At 45.6% G+C, this 19752-nt stretch overlaps 1 protein-coding gene across 2 annotated transcripts in view; it reads right to left on the bottom strand.

Annotated features, from left to right (window-relative positions):
* The window catches only part of RAB29 (RAB29, member RAS oncogene family), a 184941-nt gene that overhangs the window by 99394 nt on the left and 65795 nt on the right, over positions 1-19752 (bottom strand). Inside the window, exon 1 of one of the 2 annotated variants that reach the window (XM_069633167.1) lies at positions 8355-9747. The exons of the other annotated variant lie outside the window; for it this stretch is intronic. Within the exon in view, the coding sequence (XP_069489268.1) occupies positions 8355-8478 (124 nt within the window). The 5' untranslated portion in view covers positions 8479-9747. Of the gene's footprint in view, positions 1-8354; positions 9748-19752 lie in introns of those variants that run through there. 2 annotated transcript variants of the gene reach the window in all.

The following is a 19752-nucleotide window of genomic DNA, read 5'->3' on the forward strand; positions in this document are numbered from 1 at the left end:
AATGTCGTAAAACAGATCGTTCATGAAAGCTTGAAAGATGGCCGGGGCATTACATAAGCCAAAAGGCATGACAAGATACTCAAATAGACCGTAACGTGTTTTAAATGCGGTCTTCCATTCGTCCCCTTCTCTCATGCGGACGAGATTGTAAGCTCCTCTGAGATCAAGCTTAGTGAATATTTTGGAAGAACCCAATTGATCAAGAAGGACAGAAATCAGAGGAAGAGGATACTGATTTGTTATGGTTGCTGCATTCAAAGCACGATAATCAATACAAGGACGTAGATCCCCTTCCTTCTTAGGAACAAAGAAAAGTGGTGATGAAATTGGTGATTTGGAAGGACGAATAAATCCCATGGTCAAAGCCTTGTCTATGTAATCTTTAACGACTTTGTCTTCTTTGAGAGTGAGGGAGTATACTCTGCCAGATGGTATTTTTACTCCCGGAATTAGATCTATTGGGCAATCATAAACTCTATGTGGGGGTAGAGTCTCCGCCATCCCTTTGTCAAAAACATCTGTGTAATCTGCATATTGAAAAGGTATCACAGAGGTAAAGTTTTTAGAGACAGCTCCAATATGCATCGTAGGCGAAACTAGCGCCCTGACTGGACTATCATGTGTAATACTGAGTAATGTAGTACATCGAGTGTTGCACATATTGGAAGGAAACTGAATCTGGGATGTCGACCAGTCGATGGCAGGATTATGAAGTTTCAACCATGGAATGCCCAGAATGACTTTGTAAGCTGGTGCTTTAATGATATCAAATGATATGTCTTCAGTATGGCCTTCATCAGTACTCATATGTAGTGGAACTGTTTGGTGAGTAACCATTCCTGAGACAAGAAGTGAACCATCCACTGCATTCACTGTTTCAGGTATAGTTTTGCGAACCAGTGGTAGTCTTGACATGGCGGCAAAACATTGATCAAAATAATTACCTGTTGCACCTGAATCGATCACAGCTGTTGTCTGGAATAAAAAACCATGATCTAAGGAAAATGTAACTGGTAGGCGGACTAAATGACTCGGATTCTGAATGTAGAGTCCAAGGGTGAGTTTCCCGACATAGGGACTCTGTCTACTGTCGGGATTTGGCGTTTCCCGCCTTTCTTTTAGGTTTTTTGGTACACTCAGTTAATAAGTGATCAGAGGCCCCACAATACATGCAGAGATTGTGTGAACGACAATATTCTCGTTGAGCAGGGGTAAGTGTCCCCCTAACCGCCCCAATCTGCATGGGTTCAGGCATAGGAGATGACGAAGACGAGGCCTCTGCTGAAACCTTGCTGAATAATGCCGTTTTGTTTTCACCGCGTCTTTCGGACTTGCGAGCATCAATCTGAAGGACTAAATCTAGCAGTTCCCCGAATGCCGCGGGAACTACAGGAACAGTGGAGAGGATGTCTTTTAATTCATCCGAGAGACCTTGATAGAAGAAAGCGGTCTCTTTTCTTCAGGCCAGTCAGTTTCTGCTGCCAACTGATTGAATCGTGCCAAATAAACCAATAAAGAATTGTTTCCTTGTCGATGTTTTAATAGTTCCAAATCAGTAGCTTGAGTAGTATAACGTGTATCAAATACTTTACTCATAATAGCAAGAAGGGCATCACAATTGTAAAGAACATGACTATTAGATTCCAACAACGGGTTAGCCCATGCAGCTGCGGTGCCTCCCAAATGAGACAAAACAAAAGCCGCTTTGGTTGTAGATGTGGAAAATGAGGTGCGGCGACACAGAAAATGCAATTTGCATTGATTAATGAAGGTTCGGTATTGTTTAGGGTCGCCTAGGAAGCGTTCAGGAGGAGCTAGAGGGAACTGGGTGGTAAGCATGATCGGGTTTGATTCCTGCTGTGGAGGTGGAACCCTGAACCAGATGCTGTAGCACCAGCCATCTGTGACGCTGGTGTGGTAACCAAAGACTGAATGGCGTCCATGCGTTGGCGCAGTGCTTCTTGTGCATTGGTCCAGTCGGTACGTAGATCCGTGACCATTTGCACGATTTGATTCAAAGCATCACTGGCCTCTGCAGACATTTTTAAGGCTGCTAATTCTGTTACTCACCACTCCGAGTAGGCCGAAGATACGGAGATAATGACCTTGGAGATGTTGGTAGTATAAGATTCCAACCTCAGCCTTCCATCCCAGCTCCCCTGAGTACAAGACTCAGGCTTCCTCAAAGAGGGGCTCTTTTCCACAATGTACCTCTCTGCTGTTAGTTATAACAGACAGAGATGTCAATTGAATAAAAGAGCGGGGAGAACACACACCGCCAATACCAATGCTGCAAAAGAATACCAAGATATTAGACAGTGTCGATATGATACAAGTAATTAGAACAGATGAAATGATGGAACAACCACCTATATAGATATTGGAGTGGAGTTGAATATCCCCGGGAATGATCTAAATAAAGAATAACACAAATGAATGGAATTGAACTAATTCAGTATCGGTTCCCACTATAGCTATAGGATTGATAACCACTGACCTGAAATAAGATAGTAGAGTAGGAGGAGTCCAGGATTCTGAAGACAACGACAGAAGAAAATAACAAACAGGGAAGTTAGTACAGGTAAGTAACCCCGAAAGGCACGAGGGACGAACTAGTGCCGGGTTGGTGCAGTTCAGGAGGGCGTTCATGTGCACTTAAGAACAATCACAAGAAAAGTCACTCAATGTCCCAGAATCCAACAGAAGACAATATTCCAGGAAGGCAATAGAGATGTACACGAGTATAGCTGAGTATCTGTTGAGATGATCCGGATAGAGGACGAATATTGAAGAGCAGAGCGGCAGCTGGGAAGAACCGCCAAAGAAGAGAGCCGTAACCAGTAGCGTTCCGAGTCCAACAACCAGATGAGCACGACAGGAATAAAGGATGAGACGAGGCAATCCAAAATTCAGGCAAAGGGGTCAAAACCAGGAGTTCAGATAAGGATTCGTGTAAGGAAACACGAAGAGGAAACGGTACAAAAACTGCGAGTAGCTGGTAACGCTAATTAGCAGCAACGAGCCCCTTGGAAGACGATGGTTTTATAGTCGTAAGAGGGACGTGGCTTGCTGTACGTCTTCCACATACAAGACGTGTCAGGTGACCTGGAGTGTGTCGACGTTTGTACAGACGCCATGGTAGCTTGTACCTGGACCATAGAGGAGCCTGTAAAGAAGTAGTATTTTGCAAGGATGCCCGCGGGGGAAGTCTGAAGTGTAACAGGCTTGTGGCTTTTTATGCATGGCTAGGAGCCTACAACTTCAAATGTATATGGCCCGGCTGTTATTACTCAGAGTGTGGTATTCATTTGCCACGGGAGGCCTGTTGGTACGGAGGAGAATCGTGACAACTCCTCATCAGATCTGTCTTATCGCCAACCCCCCCACCCCAAGGATGCCCGATATGTCAGAACGGAGCACCTCACGTTTCCCAGTCCCAAAGGCAGCTTGCCCAAATAACGAACACAAGCAGCATAAAGAAATATATGTGTGTTACTTTGGTTACCCATTTTTATCTTCTTGGTGTCGCAAATACCCAGTGCCCACCATAAACGGCTTTCCTACAGATGAGCGATAAAAGACACAACAATGATTGTCAATGGGCTTCATTACGAGTCCGGCGGTAGCCTTGCCGGAAAAACCGGCAGGCTGCCGCCGGACCCGAAATACCATTCCGCCTCCGTGATTGCCGTAATCACCGGGGCATTACAACTCCGGTGACCCGGTAATTCCGGAGGCGGAATTCCGTAAATCCCCGAACCCATGGGACTCCATGGGGATGGGGACAATGGAAACACCGGTTCCGTCTATGACGGAGCCGATGTTTCCATTTCCGCCTGCAGGCACGTGGCATTACTCCCGCCAGGTCAGAACTCGGAATCAGCCGGTCCGGAAACAACGGTGGTGGCAGATTTACCGCCACCGTCGTTTCTGGACCGGCAGACTGGTCTTTTAATAAATCAAAGACTATGCCTACGTGTTTGCCAACTCTATTTTTTGTAAAAAAAAAAAATGAAAAAAGTAATAGTTCAAGGTCAGAAACAAGAGGCTCAAGTCATATATTTTCTGAATGACTAAGTTTTGGCTATTCAGTGGCGCTTAAGCACACCTAGAAGCTGAAACTATTGGATTCGAGTACAGATGGGAAGGTGAGGAGTAAGAGTGGTGACACGCAGCTTTACTCACCCGTTATTAGTTATTCACAGCCCATGGAAATACTAATCCCTATGGCCATTCCCACTCACTGCCTGTCGTAAAAACATCCTCCTGTGACCTGAAAGCTAGCCCTATTAAAACAGTAACATCAATCTTTGTGCTGTAAAATGACCTGCCAGTGTAATTTCTAAGCAGCCTTCTGGGAGTGAATGTCCCGATTGCAGCTGTGCATGTGATACTGGGGTAATAATAACTTAACCACCTTTGCCCTCAACCAATTGATATGCAAGCAGTATGTGTGCACTTACATCCGTTGCTCGTTCTTAAATCCTGTGAAAAAAACATTAATTGCCCAGCAGTTTTAGGTTGTTTATAGGTATTAGGTAGGCATTCGCCAGGCACTGCTATCATATTTATGAACCTTTTCACTATATCAAACGACAAATATACAAAATATATAAAAAATTAAAATACAGTATTGTTGTTTCTAGTACATACAAACAGTGCAAAAGGAGTGAATTTCTAAGTAATACGAAATTACATTTGAAAACCTAGCATTAAAAAAAGTATTAGTAACTTTATTTTAAATCCAATTATTTCAAAATCCACCACATCAGACCATAAGAGGATGTCTCCATCCAGAGTACAAACATTCCGACAATGAGCAAAACAGGTTCCCATGGTATGTTTTCTCACAAGAAAGTAAGTGCGCGATTGTTTCAATGTTCTCTGAGTTTTTGCCCAATCTGCATTCTGGATGTAATTGTTACCGGGGCTCTCGGCCCCAGGCACTCCATTTTAGGAAGCAAATTAAACGTAAACCTCATGTACAGATTCCGGACTTTGACAGAAGTAAAAAGAGAAATATATTTAGGAATGGACAGTCTATTTCTTGGGAAATAAATGACCTCCATAAAGCAGTAAGTGCTCAATGTACCTATTGTAGCACACCAATCATGAGAAAATCGTTTTTGTTTTTTTAAACAATGGATTCTAAGAGAGAAAAGGCTCGTCCATACCAATATGATGACTCAAATACTTCCTAAAGAGTTCCAAAATGAGTCACAGGTGGAAGTATATTCTGTTTCAAAGGGAGGTTAAGTCTAACAAATAACGATTAGGTGGCGGCACTAGGATTTTGTTAAACGCATCTTTGCCCACAGAATCCAGGTCGCGAATGAAGTTAGGCTGAATTCATGGCGTAGTACAGTTAGGTACTGATAAGGGCAACCCCAGACCGTGTTTCCAAATAGTTCCCTCTAATGAATGCAAGAAGGGACTACTGTCTGGTAGAAAGGTTTCACGCCCATAAGATAAGGGACAACCTTGGCTAGATAAAGTTTGCAAAACGTTATCAAGGAGAAGGAGCACAAACTCGGTCTTACTCTCTTCAGTTGTGAAATGAAAAGGAGAGACTTAACTGGAAGGGATCCATGAACCACTCTGATGGAAGCCTAGTGCGTCAGATTCACGCCAAGGTATCTGGTAAAAGTGCAAAGCTCTAAAAGTGCATTCCCAACCACCCAACTCATAACATTTGATATCACAATGTTAGATTTCCCACCATTGATTTTAAGATTGTTTCCTGCACAGGACGTGAAAGCACTTTGTTTCCGCTGAAAATCAATAGGGGTTAAATCAAATAAGAGATAGTCAGCAAAGGCTAATCAGTTCAGGTTAACTGCAAGTGAAATGATGGTGTCCCAAACTGAATCTAAATCTGACAAATTGATTTTAAATAGTAGCAGGTCAAAACATACCCCTGCCTCAGCGCAAGGGCTGTGTCAATACCTCGAGATAAGTAGCCTTCTCATGAAATTCTAATCATATTGTGGTGGAACTGAATATTTAGTTTAATTGGGGCAAATGGAATCCCTTTATCTATGAGTTTCCACCACAATCTTGGTCGATTGACACAGTTGAATGCACTGTATAAATCCAGTGAGGCCATGTATACAGTCCCTGAAGTGCCATCAAAAACAGCGGCCTTCGTGAGAGCCAAGATAACACCATCCAGGGATGTGCCGACTTTTCCAGAAGCACAGTGCTTCTGTGTCTGTTGAAGACAAGGGAAAAGCTCATGAAATTTCCTCGAGCAAGATAGAAGGGTCCGTGTTAAGTGGATCTTTGAAATGTTAGAATAATATTTGACCCATACGCCCTCAGAAATTAATGTGTGTCTTTGCTGCTGTCGTTTGTGAGGATAAACTTAGTAAGCCTCCAGAATTGAATCATGTCCCTTTTTAGTAAATGTTCTACCATCGTATGGCTGTCGCTATTTAGCAGATTGATTTTCATCCTTTTTGAGTTATTGCAATGTTGTAAAATTCTCTTTTTTTATACATAATAAAGAGGCTAGCTTCAAGATCGTGGACACGTAATTCACAAATAAGTCTATTTTTCCATCTTTTGGCTAACGCCAAAATGGGGTTATGTGGTCTAACCCCAACTGTGATTGATTTCTTTTCGAGGTTTAAATATTTGGATCACTACCCCAATCCCCAGGTAGTAAAATACAAAGGTCCCAGTTCGCGAAATAATCTCACCACAATCTTCCTCTGGATTTAGATATAGCATTAAAGGTCGGCCACTTGCATTGCCTTGCCATGTCTGTAGCGCATGCTGAATTCAAAATCACCAGCTACCCGTATATTTGCCTCGTGACCATTAACCAGCCAAATATCTAAAGTCCCGGGCAATGATTGCTGAAAGTCGTTGGTATGACTTTTGGCTGGGTTCCAATATAGATCCATTACGAGAAACTCCTGCTTACAATCTGCAAATACGAGGCCCAGTGCCGAAATTCCATGATATTAATTAACCTAACAGACATGGACTTTTCCTACATCGACTACAATTGCAGGGCCCCCTTGAGGTCGACCTATTTCACCCTTAGTAGCGTGTTGGGGGAAAAAACGGTTCCATGTGATAATATCCCCGTAAAAATTCCACCATACAAGAATGGCGCCTTTTTTTGTGGTGGTTTTACCATATGGAACCTGCGGGGGACACCCCCACACCTATTTAAAGGGAGCGGGGGACACCCCTGCAACCTCCGCTCCCATTTACCCCATATATTGTCCCCATAAATAATATTGCCTATGCCGTTTCCCGGTGACTGTATGTATGGTGACATTATTTATGGGGGATAATGTTACCTGATACCGAAAAACCTGGTACTCATTCAACAACCATTCATATGTTAACATTGTTTCTTGAAAAATATAAATGCCCTGATCCTGGAACAAAGGTAAACTATTAGTTTGCACAGAAAGATTGTCAAAACCACAACAGTTCCAGTTAAGAAACTTGATCCGAGTGTTGTTAAAGTTGCGACTAGCTGGCTGGGGGCGTAATGTTCTTGCAGATAGCTACTAGGAGTCGCAACCAATCAGCTGACACCTTACTGACGTGCAAGATCCCACCCAGAGAATTGACTATGGAGGTAACCGGTTGGATTATGTCATGGTTTTGGTGAGAACTTCATAAGAGTGCCATCATATGCACGTGTGCTTGCACCATTATGCTCCCATTTCATGGCTAGATAATACCATTATCCATTATAGCATTGCCTGGCAAACACCTATCCCATGCCTACACTAAAGCCAAAAATGTCGGATTTGCCAATGCTTGATACATTGCATATCCACGAGGGATGTTTTTACACTATTGAGTGTTCTGCAATTTACAATAGGCACACTTTGGCTCTCGGGAGGATAGCTCAGGGGTAATGCAGTTTTCGCTGGTGTTTTTTGCAAAAAGTTTTTTTTTTTTTTTAAAAACAGCAGTTTTCGCGGGACCGCAAAATCGCTATAAGCTGGAGGGTCTTATTGCAAGTTGGAACTTCTTAATAGCACGGTCTGCCACAGCGTTGCCAACTTACAGGGCTATTCAAGTAACCAAGTCTTACTGTTAGCCAACTCAACTATGCTCATTGTACTTACTGCAGAATAATGCAATGCTGTGCTCTGTGTTGAAATCTGCACCGAATCTCATGACCTATTTTGCATAGATACAATCCTGCGATATACCAGTTCCAAATACACTTCTGCAAGGGTTATTGTACTACATTGAAACTTGAGACATACAGTTTTCTGCAGCGCTCTATAATAGTTGCATTGAACAAATGAAACAGCTACTCAAGGCAGGGTTTATGTGTGCAAGTTGTGAGGTGATGGAATCATTTCATTTTTGCTTACCTCCCACGGTGGATTTGTAGTTTTTGCTGAAAGTGTTGTTGGCGTAACGCTGCACCAAGGAGGTCTTCCCCACGGTGACATCGCCCACAATAAGGACCTTGAACAAGTGGTCGTGGCTCTTCATCTCAAGACGCTTAAAGCCCCTCACATTCAAGATTTCATACTCCAACCCTTTTATCAAGGACCGAAGAGCCTCCGAGTCACACCACCAGAAACGCAAAAGATGCGTTTGGTGTACTGCCTTCCCTTCCTGCAGGAAGGCCTGTACAAGCTCAGAGCGACTACCCCTTTATAATCACTAATTTAGGGAACTTCCCTATTGTCATGGAAAATCAGGGCTGGGGATATTTTAGGAAATGAACAAGCAAGAATAGCACAAAGTTCCTGTGACAGACAAAACAGTGTACTGCAAGCCTGTCTGCAACACCTATGGTCTGGCACTCAGGAACATTAGTGCGTTGTGTGCATGTCTCAGCACCCAGAAAAGTGAGTATGTGCCAGCATTCAGAAGTGTGTGCATGGAATTACCTTACCAATATCTCTACGTTTGGGAAAGTGAGCGTGTAGTGCTTAATATACCAAAAATAGCCGCGTTTCAAGAAGCACTTCAAGGGGAGCGAGGGCACACGGATGTCAACATCATATAAAATACACCTAGATGCACCAAGGAAGAGCATTCCCCAGCAATACACATGACAAGCCACTCAGGCAAGATAATGTGCACTACTAGCCATTGCCCTCTCCACCCAAGAATATTGCAACCCAACAGGGCATGCCCACCCCCTCATGACGCCTTAATGCTGCAACACAGGCACTAGTGCAGACTTCACTACCCTGAATCTTAAAATATGGACTCGTGTGCATGCATCCCCCGTAGTGCTCGGCCACATCTCCGCAATGCACGGTTCCTCAGCCTAAGAGGCAGCTTATCAATGCTCCGAGTTATATAGAATGGCCCTGCCCTGCCAGGAGAGCTCTCACTCTGCCAGCTACCCTGCCCAAGCCCTTGAGGAGGGAGTGAAGTACAGCCCTCTGTGCTGCCAGGCCTGGCAAGGCTCAGCAGCACTCTGGGAATGGGTGGGGTGTCTCTCCTGGACACGAAGGGCTATCACCCGGGCTTGTCACTCTGCTCATTATCCTGCCTCAGCCCTTTAGGAGGGAGCGGGGCTCATGTATTTCCCCTCCCGGCAGTTCCCTTTAGGGGGTGCTCTGGACGCCCCTCTCCTCGCCTCGGTCACTCCAGGTGTGAAGACAGAGGGGCGGTCCGCCTCCGGGCCTACTCCCTTCCGAAGCCTCGGCCTTGCGTACCCTGTGCCCCGCTTGCCCCCTGCCCCTGGTCGGACGCTCGTCCACGTCTTCTTCGCTCTGCGCAGACTGCCTCGTGATCATGTGTGCCCACGGCGGTCAGCTGACAGCGCCGTCACCTTGCCTGCTTGCCCCAACTACATTTCCCAGCGGCGCCCTGTGCCCGGCTAGCGTAGGCAGAGCGGGCGAGGCGACGCGCTGCATCACGGGAAGCGTAGTTCCTAAGTACTCTGAATCCCTTTTTCTTGCACGGTTAAACAGCAATTCCATTTTTTCGCATGTTATGAAACCTGTTCGCCCATAAATATACACCAGCGCCTACTAGGCAAACCGGGTGGAAGGAAGGATCACTGCAAACACTTGAGGTTCACATACAATTAAAATTCCTTTAAAAAGCGTTCTAAAAAGTGGAAGGAAAAGTTGATGGCTCTCAAGTCTCCCTGTTGCATGCCCTATGAAAACTACCCAGCCCCGTTTTTTTCCTGGAAATTATGGGACTTTCAGTTTTGTTTTCTATTTTAAATGAACGACTACAATTTGCAGGATTCAAAGGAAACACATTAAGGACCGGGTGGCTTTAAGAACTCTGAAGAAATGGAAATGGCCTAAGTTTCAACTGGACTTCAGACTGCACATACAGTGACTGGCACCTAACCAACCCTTCCTGCCTTCCTGACAGCACACTATAGGGCGGGCTGTTTTTTTCATTTCTTTTCCCTGCTCTCCACTTTGCCATATTTCACAAAGTGTACCATTAAGGCCTTGAAGAGTGCAATTTGTGGGGGAGTTGAACATCCACATGCCTAGCTCTCAACCATTTGTCTCGCAAAGGCGGGTGAAATCACCCGATTTTGTTTTTGGCGGGTGAGACGCCCATTGGAATGTATGGGCGTGCAGGAGGCTTGGCGGGTGAGTCAGCCCTTTACAAGGCGGGTGACACCCGCCAAAAGCGTGTGAGTTGAGAGCTATGCACATGCCTTTCTGAGCAAAACTACAAATCAGGTACAGACAGGCACAGATAACAGGTTTCAAATGGATTGTGTCGCCACATATTCCTCATTTAATATTTCCATATCCAGCTTCAGCTGCTTTGGAAATTTCTTCCAGCAGAGGGCGCTGCGAGTCGATGTCCGTCAACTCGATGTCCCTCGGAGGCCTCCGTCTCGATGTCGACGTCATAAAGCACGCAGCAAGCGTTTATTTAAATGTTATTTTTTATGTTATTTATTTATGTATTTCTAGAGTGCGGAAAAGCCCGCGAGCATCGGGGCGCTGTAGCAAAAACACAAAAGACAATCCATTTAACACGAAACACGATGGATAGATTCAGATGGCTACGAGGGGAGGATAGGTTCAAATGGTGCCATGGGGGGGGGGGAGTTAACAAAACTAATGAGTTTTCAGTGCTTTCTGAAAGGTTTTCAGATTGCTGTCTTCCGTCAGAGTGGTGGGCATGAGGTTCCATAATTTGGCTGTCTTGACAGTGAAAGATTGTCCTAGGCATTTTTCTTACTTGTATCTTGAACATTTGATCAGTTTTTTTCCTGCTGAACGCAATGCTCTAGTCAGTAGGTATTGGGGAATCAGGTTTTTTAGGTATAGTGGGGCAGTGCCATATACGCATTTATGGACAATTGATCCAATTTTAAAAAAGATTCTGTCTTGGACGGATAACCAATGTAGGTTTTTCCTCTGCTGTGTGGTGTGTTCGCGTTTTGTCAGTTTGCTACAGTTGGCTACAGTTCTGTTTTTCCGCGAAAGTTATCGCTTCAGATACGGTACGCTTCGGTTCCATATCGAGATTCTTCGAATATATTGTTCAAAATGAAATCATCATCAGCATCTTCGACTCCGAGATTGGGGTTTAAGAAGTGCCAAGATTGTGGGGCTAAGATGTCCCTTATGGACCCCCATCGGATCATGTGTCATGCCTGCTGCAGCGTCACCCTCTGGTTCAGGAGGACTAGAATTCCCCTACCTGGCACCTAAACTCTGGAACACGCTACCCACAGCCCTCAGAGCTGAAACCTCTCTCCAGGCACTTCCGCAAAAAACGAAAAACAACACTCTTCAACTAGCTGTTAGATCACTGTATGTACGTGCGCACTGCTATGCTTTCTGCACCTATGTACTACAAGTGCCACAATGCCACGTCATGCTGTACATATTTACGGGACTACTGTAACTAAAATATGAACATCTACTGTAACCAGCGCCAAAATGCCCACGGGCAGCTGTGCGCTTAACAAATGTGAATAAATAAATAAATAAAGCCCGCTCTGAAACAGCTTCAACAGAGACGCTTCGCTCGTAGATCGGCAGTCAGGCCATTCTATTCACGCTGGCGTTTGTATGACAGAGTGCCTTGGAAACAGCGTTTGCAGCAAGGACGCCGTGCCTGATATTCACGTCATCACGTTCCGGTTGTCACGTGAAGTTACAGCTAACGTATTTAATATCAACGCTTGGTGGCGTTCACTGATTCTGACTGTTTTCCATTCCGGAGCTGCGGATACTATCCTGTTTCAAAGTATCCAATTACTATTGAAGTCGCCTGCCTTCTGCGTTCGTGTTACCCGAGCGGGCAGGTATTACATCTGAACCCTCAAACAGACACCGGACTGTTACGACCTTCGTTGTTTGTTTAAAGTTATGTTATTAGTTAGGCATTCCTCCTTTCCCTCCCTCTCCTCCCTCACCCATCCCCTTCTTTTCAATTTCAATAATTATTTATAATCTATCCATGCCTGTTGTATGTTTGAAAGGCCAATAAAAACATTTTAAAATAAATTCCATCTGAACCCTCTTTCCTGGTCCTCGCTTGCTTGACTTCATATTCCTAGCGGAGAACGATTCTCTCGCCGCAATTCCTTGTGGACGCTTCCCAGGACACTACACTGGTTGTTTCTGGCGTTCTTTTAGCTGAGCAATTATCGCGTGGTCAATTGCTTCCCAGTGCGGGCGATACACTTCCTGCACACATTATCTACGTCGACAAATTACATTCCATCATCATACGTACAGAGTACAGACATTCTGAACTATTGTTTGTACACAACGTGTTGTTGTTACCTAGTTTGTTTTCGCCACATAGGTGCACTGAACTTTATTGGCGCTTTCCAGGAGTGCACCATCCCGGTCCTAGTGCGGCCCTCGTTCCGTTCGGGTGCTAGCTGCCTTACTAACACCCCCCCCTTTTCCTGGTTATTGTTGCCTTTTGGACTTCCTGGATTTCAAGACTCTTCTGGAATCACTAGTGTCTTCCTTTCTCCGCATCAAAGACACCAACAGGTTAGTTCGATTCTACCATTCTTTGAGTTAGCTGTTCATACCATTTATTGAGGACAGACACTAAATAGAGTTATTTTCCTTATACAGCTTGCCATTGTTGTTAGTTTTGCTCCGTGCCCTTTCCATTGATTCACTGCTCTAGCTGTGGATGTCATAGTACCTGAAGGGGTTCATCAATTGGAAGGTCTTTCTTTAGTTCGAGATTATGAGACCATCGACCAAGAATACGACTTGTATCCTTTATTGAGCAAAAGTCTATAAGCCCAGTCAAGACTTCTGAGACAATTGGTCAAGAAACAACCTGTATCCTTTTATGGTCCAGGTGAGTGTTACTGTATCCTCATTGCAGTATATCAGTAGTTTGACAGAATCAGAAGCCTAACATGGAGGGCACAGACCCTTTGGCAGTCCTAACACAGCTGATTGCTGATTTAAGAAATGACATGGTCACTGCACAGGATAACGTACGTCACTGCATCAATGTACTACAGGATGCTGTCCGTTCTCCTTCTCAGGGGACTGAACCTCCCGCAGCCACTGCTTCTGGTTCGGGTTTACCCGTTATCCCACCAGGAGACAGTGCAGGTGGTAATGCCCACACAGTTTCCTCTTGCGCCACCTGAGAGGTTCACAGGCAACCCCAAAGCATATAGGACATTTTTCAATCAGTGTCACCTTCATTTTCTGTGCCACCCATATTCGTTTCCTGATTTGACCACCAAAGCGGCTTTTGTGCTATCACATTTGGGGGGAAACAGCCACGACCTGGGCTAACCCTTTATTGGAATGTAACAGTCCCCTGCTCTACGACTGTGATGCCCTTCTATCTGCCGTGAGTAAGGTGTTTGACATGTGTTATGCAACACAAGCAACGGATTTAAAATTACTGAGTCCGCAGCAAGGTAACCAGACCATATTGGCTTACTTAGCCAAGTTCAACCAGCTAACCGTTGAAACCAGCTGGCCTGAGGACAAGAAATCAACTGTTTTTTATAGGGGATTATCAGAAGAGCTAAAAGACGCTCTGGCCACTCTGCCAGTGGTACTCTTGGGGATCACAGAGTTACTAGATCTGGTTCTTCAGATCGATGCCCATGTATCCACCAGAAAGGGCTAGAAAAAACCCAGCATGCAGCCCCTCATTGTCACAGGTTTCCCCCCTTCTCACCTGTCTATGTTGCCTGATTTCCTCTTTAGGTGGAGTCTTCTTTCGTATGGTTCGGGACTTAAATCAGCCCGCTCGGCCGTCCTCGGCTTTCAGATTACGTTCAGCTTCGATGTCCAGGATCACGGGAAACTCTGGAAATATTCAAAAAGGAGGAGGGGGCAAGCGGAAGCGATGCAGGGATTCCGGGAAGTTAGGAAAGAGGGAAGAAGTCGGGAGAAAGGAATCCAGGGGCCAGGGGATAGCAAGTAGCACTAGAGAAGGTTCGGAGCACACGTCCGATCACAGCTAGTAGCAGCGTTGAGACGCGCAGGGCCGCGGGGGTGTGGCTTCTTTATAGAGGACGCTGCGTAGAACGTGAAGACTGGCGAGCAGCGTTCTGATCTTGCCGCCATGTTGGTAGTATTATGGAGTGTAAGGCCCGACGTGTCAGGGACCAGGAGGCCCAGAAGGGGCGAGTTCGATGGTTCATGACACTCATGCGGTCGGATGCCCCTGTTGCTCTGTCAAATGAGCCTGAACCAATGCAAATTGGTTCAATCTGTGGCTGCTTATCTACAGCAGAAAGGGAAAATCGCAGGAAAAACAACTTATGCATGTATTGCGGTTCTGCTGACAATCTGTTGAACACTTGCCCTAAAAAAACTGGCTAAACGCCCAGGAAACGCCAGACCTTGGCAATAGCAGGAGTCCCTTTGCCGGGCCCTAAACTGGACTCCCTTTACGCCTGCCCGGCTTGGCCTGTTGCTGTCTCAGTAGACTTGCACTTCGCTGGGACCTGTGTTCATTCCACGGCAATGATTGACACCAGGGCGACTAACAACTATATCGATATTAGTTTTGCTAAGACTAACGCTATACCCATGGTTGCGAAAAACAAATCCAGAATCCGCAAAAACAGTCGATGGTTCAGCATGAACTTCTGGTATGGTAACGGAAGAAACTATCCCCATTCAGATGGTCCTGTCAGATGGACATACAGAAGAGGTGGTCTTTGATGTGATTGCGGCTCCTCAGTACAAGTTAATACTGGCGTTTGCGTGGCTGACATTACACAATCCGTCCATAGATCGGGTTACTCAGCAACTAGAGTATCCTTCGGCGGACTGCAATGACCATTGTTTCAAAACCCAAGAAGTGACTAGAACATCTCCTTGTTTGGCTTTCATGGAATTGACACCAACCATCGGTTCTATCCTGCCTAGCGGGACTCAGGTACCATGTGAATACGCTGAATTTTCCGATGTATTCGACAAAGGCATGGCTGAACAATTACCGCCTCATAGACCATATGATTGCCCTATTGAACTCATGCCTGGTTCTAAGGTACCAACGGGACGGGTGTATTCATTGACACATCAGGAAGACGAAGTCCTGAAAGACTATATCGACAAGGTATTGAAGATGGGGTTTATACGTCCCTCTCAATCACCTGCAGCCTCCCCATTATTCTTTGTTCCCAAGAAGGAAGGGGATCTAAGGCCCTGTATAGACTACAGAGCACTTAACGCCATTACCATAAAAAACTAATACCCATTACCCTTGATTTCAGTTCTTCTTGACCAGTTGGGGCCTCTGTGATTTTTACCAAACTAGACCTCCGGGGGGCATACAATCTAGTGCACATCCGTGAAGGCAACGAGTGGAAAACTGCCTTCAAGACACGGTATGGGCTTTACAAATACCTTGTGATGCCTTTTGGACTTTGTAATGCCCCTTTTTAGTTCTTTATGAACAAGATATTCAGTGACCTCTTGGACCAATTTATTGTCATCTATCTGGATGATATCCTGATTTATTCATCATCATATCAGGAACACGTTGTTCATGTGTCCAGAGTATTACAGAGGTTACGGGACAAGCAGTTATTCGTGAAGGCTGAGAAGTGTGTTTTCCATAAACAGGAGGTGGAGTTCTTGGGATACGATATCACAAGTCATGGAGTGCGGATGAATCACTCCAAAGTCAAGGCCATTTTGGACTGGCCTATACCTGTCAACACCAAGGCACTGCAGTCCTTTTTGGGGTTTGCACATTTTTACTGTCGTTTCATTCCGTCTTTTTCTCTGACGGTGGCACCCCTTACCGCCTTGACCAGTTCCAATGTATTGTTTTGTTGGAATAGCGTCACTCACGACGCTTTTGACTAATTGAAAAAGGCTTTCACTACGGCTCCCGTCCTACAGCACCCAGATCCCGAACTGCCTTTCATGGTGGAAGCTGATGCGGTCAGCGCTATTCTTTCTCAGGAATGTCCCGATACCAAGGAAGTGCATCCGGTAGCCTACTTTTCCCGCAAGTTGACTCCATATGAAAGGAACTATACCGTTACTGAGAGGGAACTCCTTACAGTCAAGGATGCCTTCTTAGAATGGCGCCACCATCTTCTGGGGGCAAAGCATCCAGTGTTGGTATACTCGGATCATTGTAACCTCCAAGCATTCAAGACTATGAAATGCCTTACAGCACGACAGGCCCAGTGGCATGCATTTTGTGCGCAGTTTGATTTCCATATCACCTATCGTCCTTCACGACACATTGCCAAAGCAGATGCTTTATCACGTTTGGATAGCGGAACACCCAATGTCTGTCCAGAGCGGCTTCATGTACTGGCCGACCATGTGATCTACAGCTGTTCGGCACAGCCTTCACTCAAGCAAGAGATTCTAGATTGGGTTACCCTGAATCCACGTGAAATTCAGGATTATAATTTGGATATACACAACGGCCTACCGTTCATTCAAGGAGTACTCTTCCTGCCAACTGAAGGTACCCGTAACAAAGCACTACAATGGGGACACTGATTTCGTCTCATCCAGGTCAGAAAAAAAACAATGAAACTACTCAGTAGGTGGTGTAGGTGGTGTTGATGGCCGTCCATGTCACGTGATGTAACAGATTACGGCACCCTGTGTTCCGTTTGTGCTCAGTGTAAATCAAACACTGGGAAACCAATGGTGCTTTTGCAGCCTCTCCCGGTACCACACAAACCATAGCATATGGTTTCCATGGATTTCATTGTAAAGCTTCCAGCAGTGCAAGGATTCGACACCATATGGGTTGTGGTGGATTACTTTTCCAAACTCGCTCTCTTCCTTCCCACGTACCCACAACTCCTGTTCTCGCTGACTTATTCATGCTGCAAGGGTTTCGTTTTTTGGATTACCTTCCATAATTGTTTACCTCACGCTTCTGGAAGGCCTTGAGTGCCGCTTTTCTCAATGATTACAGGATTTCAAGCTCCTATCATCCCCAGACGGATGGACAAACGGAAAGGACGAATAGCACCATGGAACAATACCTGCAGTGCTTATGTTTACAGTTGCAATCTACCTGGTTATCTGTATTACCATCAGCTGAGTTCGCTTATAATGACTCCTTACACTCTTCCATTGGTACATCTCCATTTCATGCCTTATATGCCCAGCATCCCAGGTCCATTCCATTGGATCCTGTGCTTTCTCTTGATAACCCAGCCGCAGCTGCCAGCATTCAGGATCTCACTGTAGTACATGCCAGAATTAAGAATCACCTGGTGAGAGCCCAGGAGCGTTCTAAACATTACGCTGATACTTGTAGGTCACCAGCTCCTGTCTATCGGGTCGATATGAAGGTTTGGCTGTCGGCTAAAAATCTGAGGATTCCCAGCAAGAGGAAACTGCTGCAGCGGTTTATTGGACCTTATATTATATCCGGTATTGTGAACCTGGCTGCCGTCCGTTTGGATCTCCCAGTTCGTTGGCGGGTGCACCTGGTTTTTCATGTATCCCTCATTAAGCCAGGCCTGTCACAAGTCTCTCCCCTTCTCACCTGTTTCTTCTTACTTGTGACTTTCTTGGACGTAGCTTCCTTCTTTCTTACTGTCCGGGACTTGCATAACCCTGGACGCGGGTCTTCGGAGTCCAGCGTGAGGTTTGTAGCCTTCCACTAGGAAGCGTTCAGTATGCAGGACGAGGAACCAGGATGAAGACTAGTCGGCTCGAAGGAGTCGGAGCACCGACTCCGAGCACGAGGTAATTCCAGGAATAGAACCACGAAAGAAAGGTAAAGGGAAGGGAATGAAGGAGCACCAGGAAGGAAAGAAACAAGGTATCAAGAAGAGCGCAAAGCGAACTTTGGAAACGCACGTCTAACTACGCCAAGCAGTAGCATTGAGATGCGCAGCGCCGCGGAGGCGTGGCCCTTTTCTAGGAAGCCAAACGTAGCATGCAAAGGCTGGTGTGCAGCATTTCGGAAGCGTGGGCCATGTTGGTAGAACCGCGGAGTTCACACCGCGGTGCATCATGGACCATGAAGGCCAGAATGGGCGAATTTGGCGGTTCATGACAGCATGCCTCCTCCTAAGCACTGCACCTCCCGGTTTGCCTGGGTGGATCCGATGATATCTTTGTAATAAACGAGGGGCATTCATGTTTGAGACAGGTTCCCAGGTGCGCTCACTGGGAGGGTATCCTTTCCATTCAACCAGATACTGGAGTTGGCCTCGTCTGTATCTGGAATCACATATCCTGGAGACCTCGAATTCAAGTTGTTTATTGATGAGCACTGGAGGGGTCTTGGAGCAGTTCGGGTGGATTGCACAAATGGTTTTAGCAAGGAAGTGTGGAAAACTGGATGAATCCTTTTCCAAGAATCTTGAAACTGGAGTCGGTAAGCTACTGGATTAATGATTTCTTTTATGGAGAAAGGTCTGTAATACTTGGGGGGCAATTTATTTGGTCGTAGATGTCGAGGAAGAAGTTTTGAGGACAGCCAAACCTTGTCTCCCACCGCGTAAGAAGGGCTTGGTCTTCTTTTGGTGTCTGCATAATGCTTGACATCTTTCCTGGCCTTTTCCAGTCGTTCTTTGGTGCCTTTGTGGACGTTGATTAATGTTTCGATCCAGGAATCATCCGCAGGGACTGGGGTTGGATGAGGCAGAATAGAGAGTAGAACTGAAGGATGAAATCTCTGGCTACAGAAGAACGGGCTGGTTTTGATGGCTGAATGATCCGAATTCTTGTAAGCGAATTCAGCTACAGGAATCCGAAGCAGCCAATCATCCTGGACTTTGGTGGAGAAACAGCGAAGATACTGCTCTAGGGTCTGGTTGACTCGTTCTGTTGCTCCATTGGTTTGTGGGTGGTAGGTATCCTGATGACAACGCACGCTGAATCCCCAATATTTGACATAGTTGTTTCCAAAATTGGGGTATGTATTGGGGGCCTCTGTCGGAAATGATTTTGGAAGATAGTCCATGAAGCCTGAATATGTGTTCCAGGAAAATCCCAGCCAATTCAGATGAGGATGGTAACTTGAACAAGGGTGTAAAGTGAGCCATATGTGTAAAAAGGTCGATAGTAACCATGTATCCTCTGGATGGGGGTAATTCCATGATAAAATCTGTGGCGATGATTTCCTCAGGTCGTGTTGGCATTGCTGGTTGGTGTAAAAGACCTGCTGGTCTTCTGTTATCATGTTTATTCTGGTTACAGATTGCACAGGGTTGTACATAGCTTCTCACGTTGTCTCTCATCCGTGGCCACCAGAACTGTCTCTGTATAAAATGGAGGGTGGAGGTGATGCCTCGATGTCCTGAATGGAGGGTATCATGGCATAGTTTTGTGATCCTACGTCTGAGTTCTTGTGTGGGTACTG

This window comes from Ambystoma mexicanum, chromosome 13 (assembly GCF_040938575.1).
Source record: "Ambystoma mexicanum isolate Mex_15411 chromosome 13, UKY_AmexF1_1, whole genome shotgun sequence".
NCBI classification, from domain to species: domain Eukaryota; kingdom Metazoa; phylum Chordata; class Amphibia; order Caudata; family Ambystomatidae; genus Ambystoma; species Ambystoma mexicanum.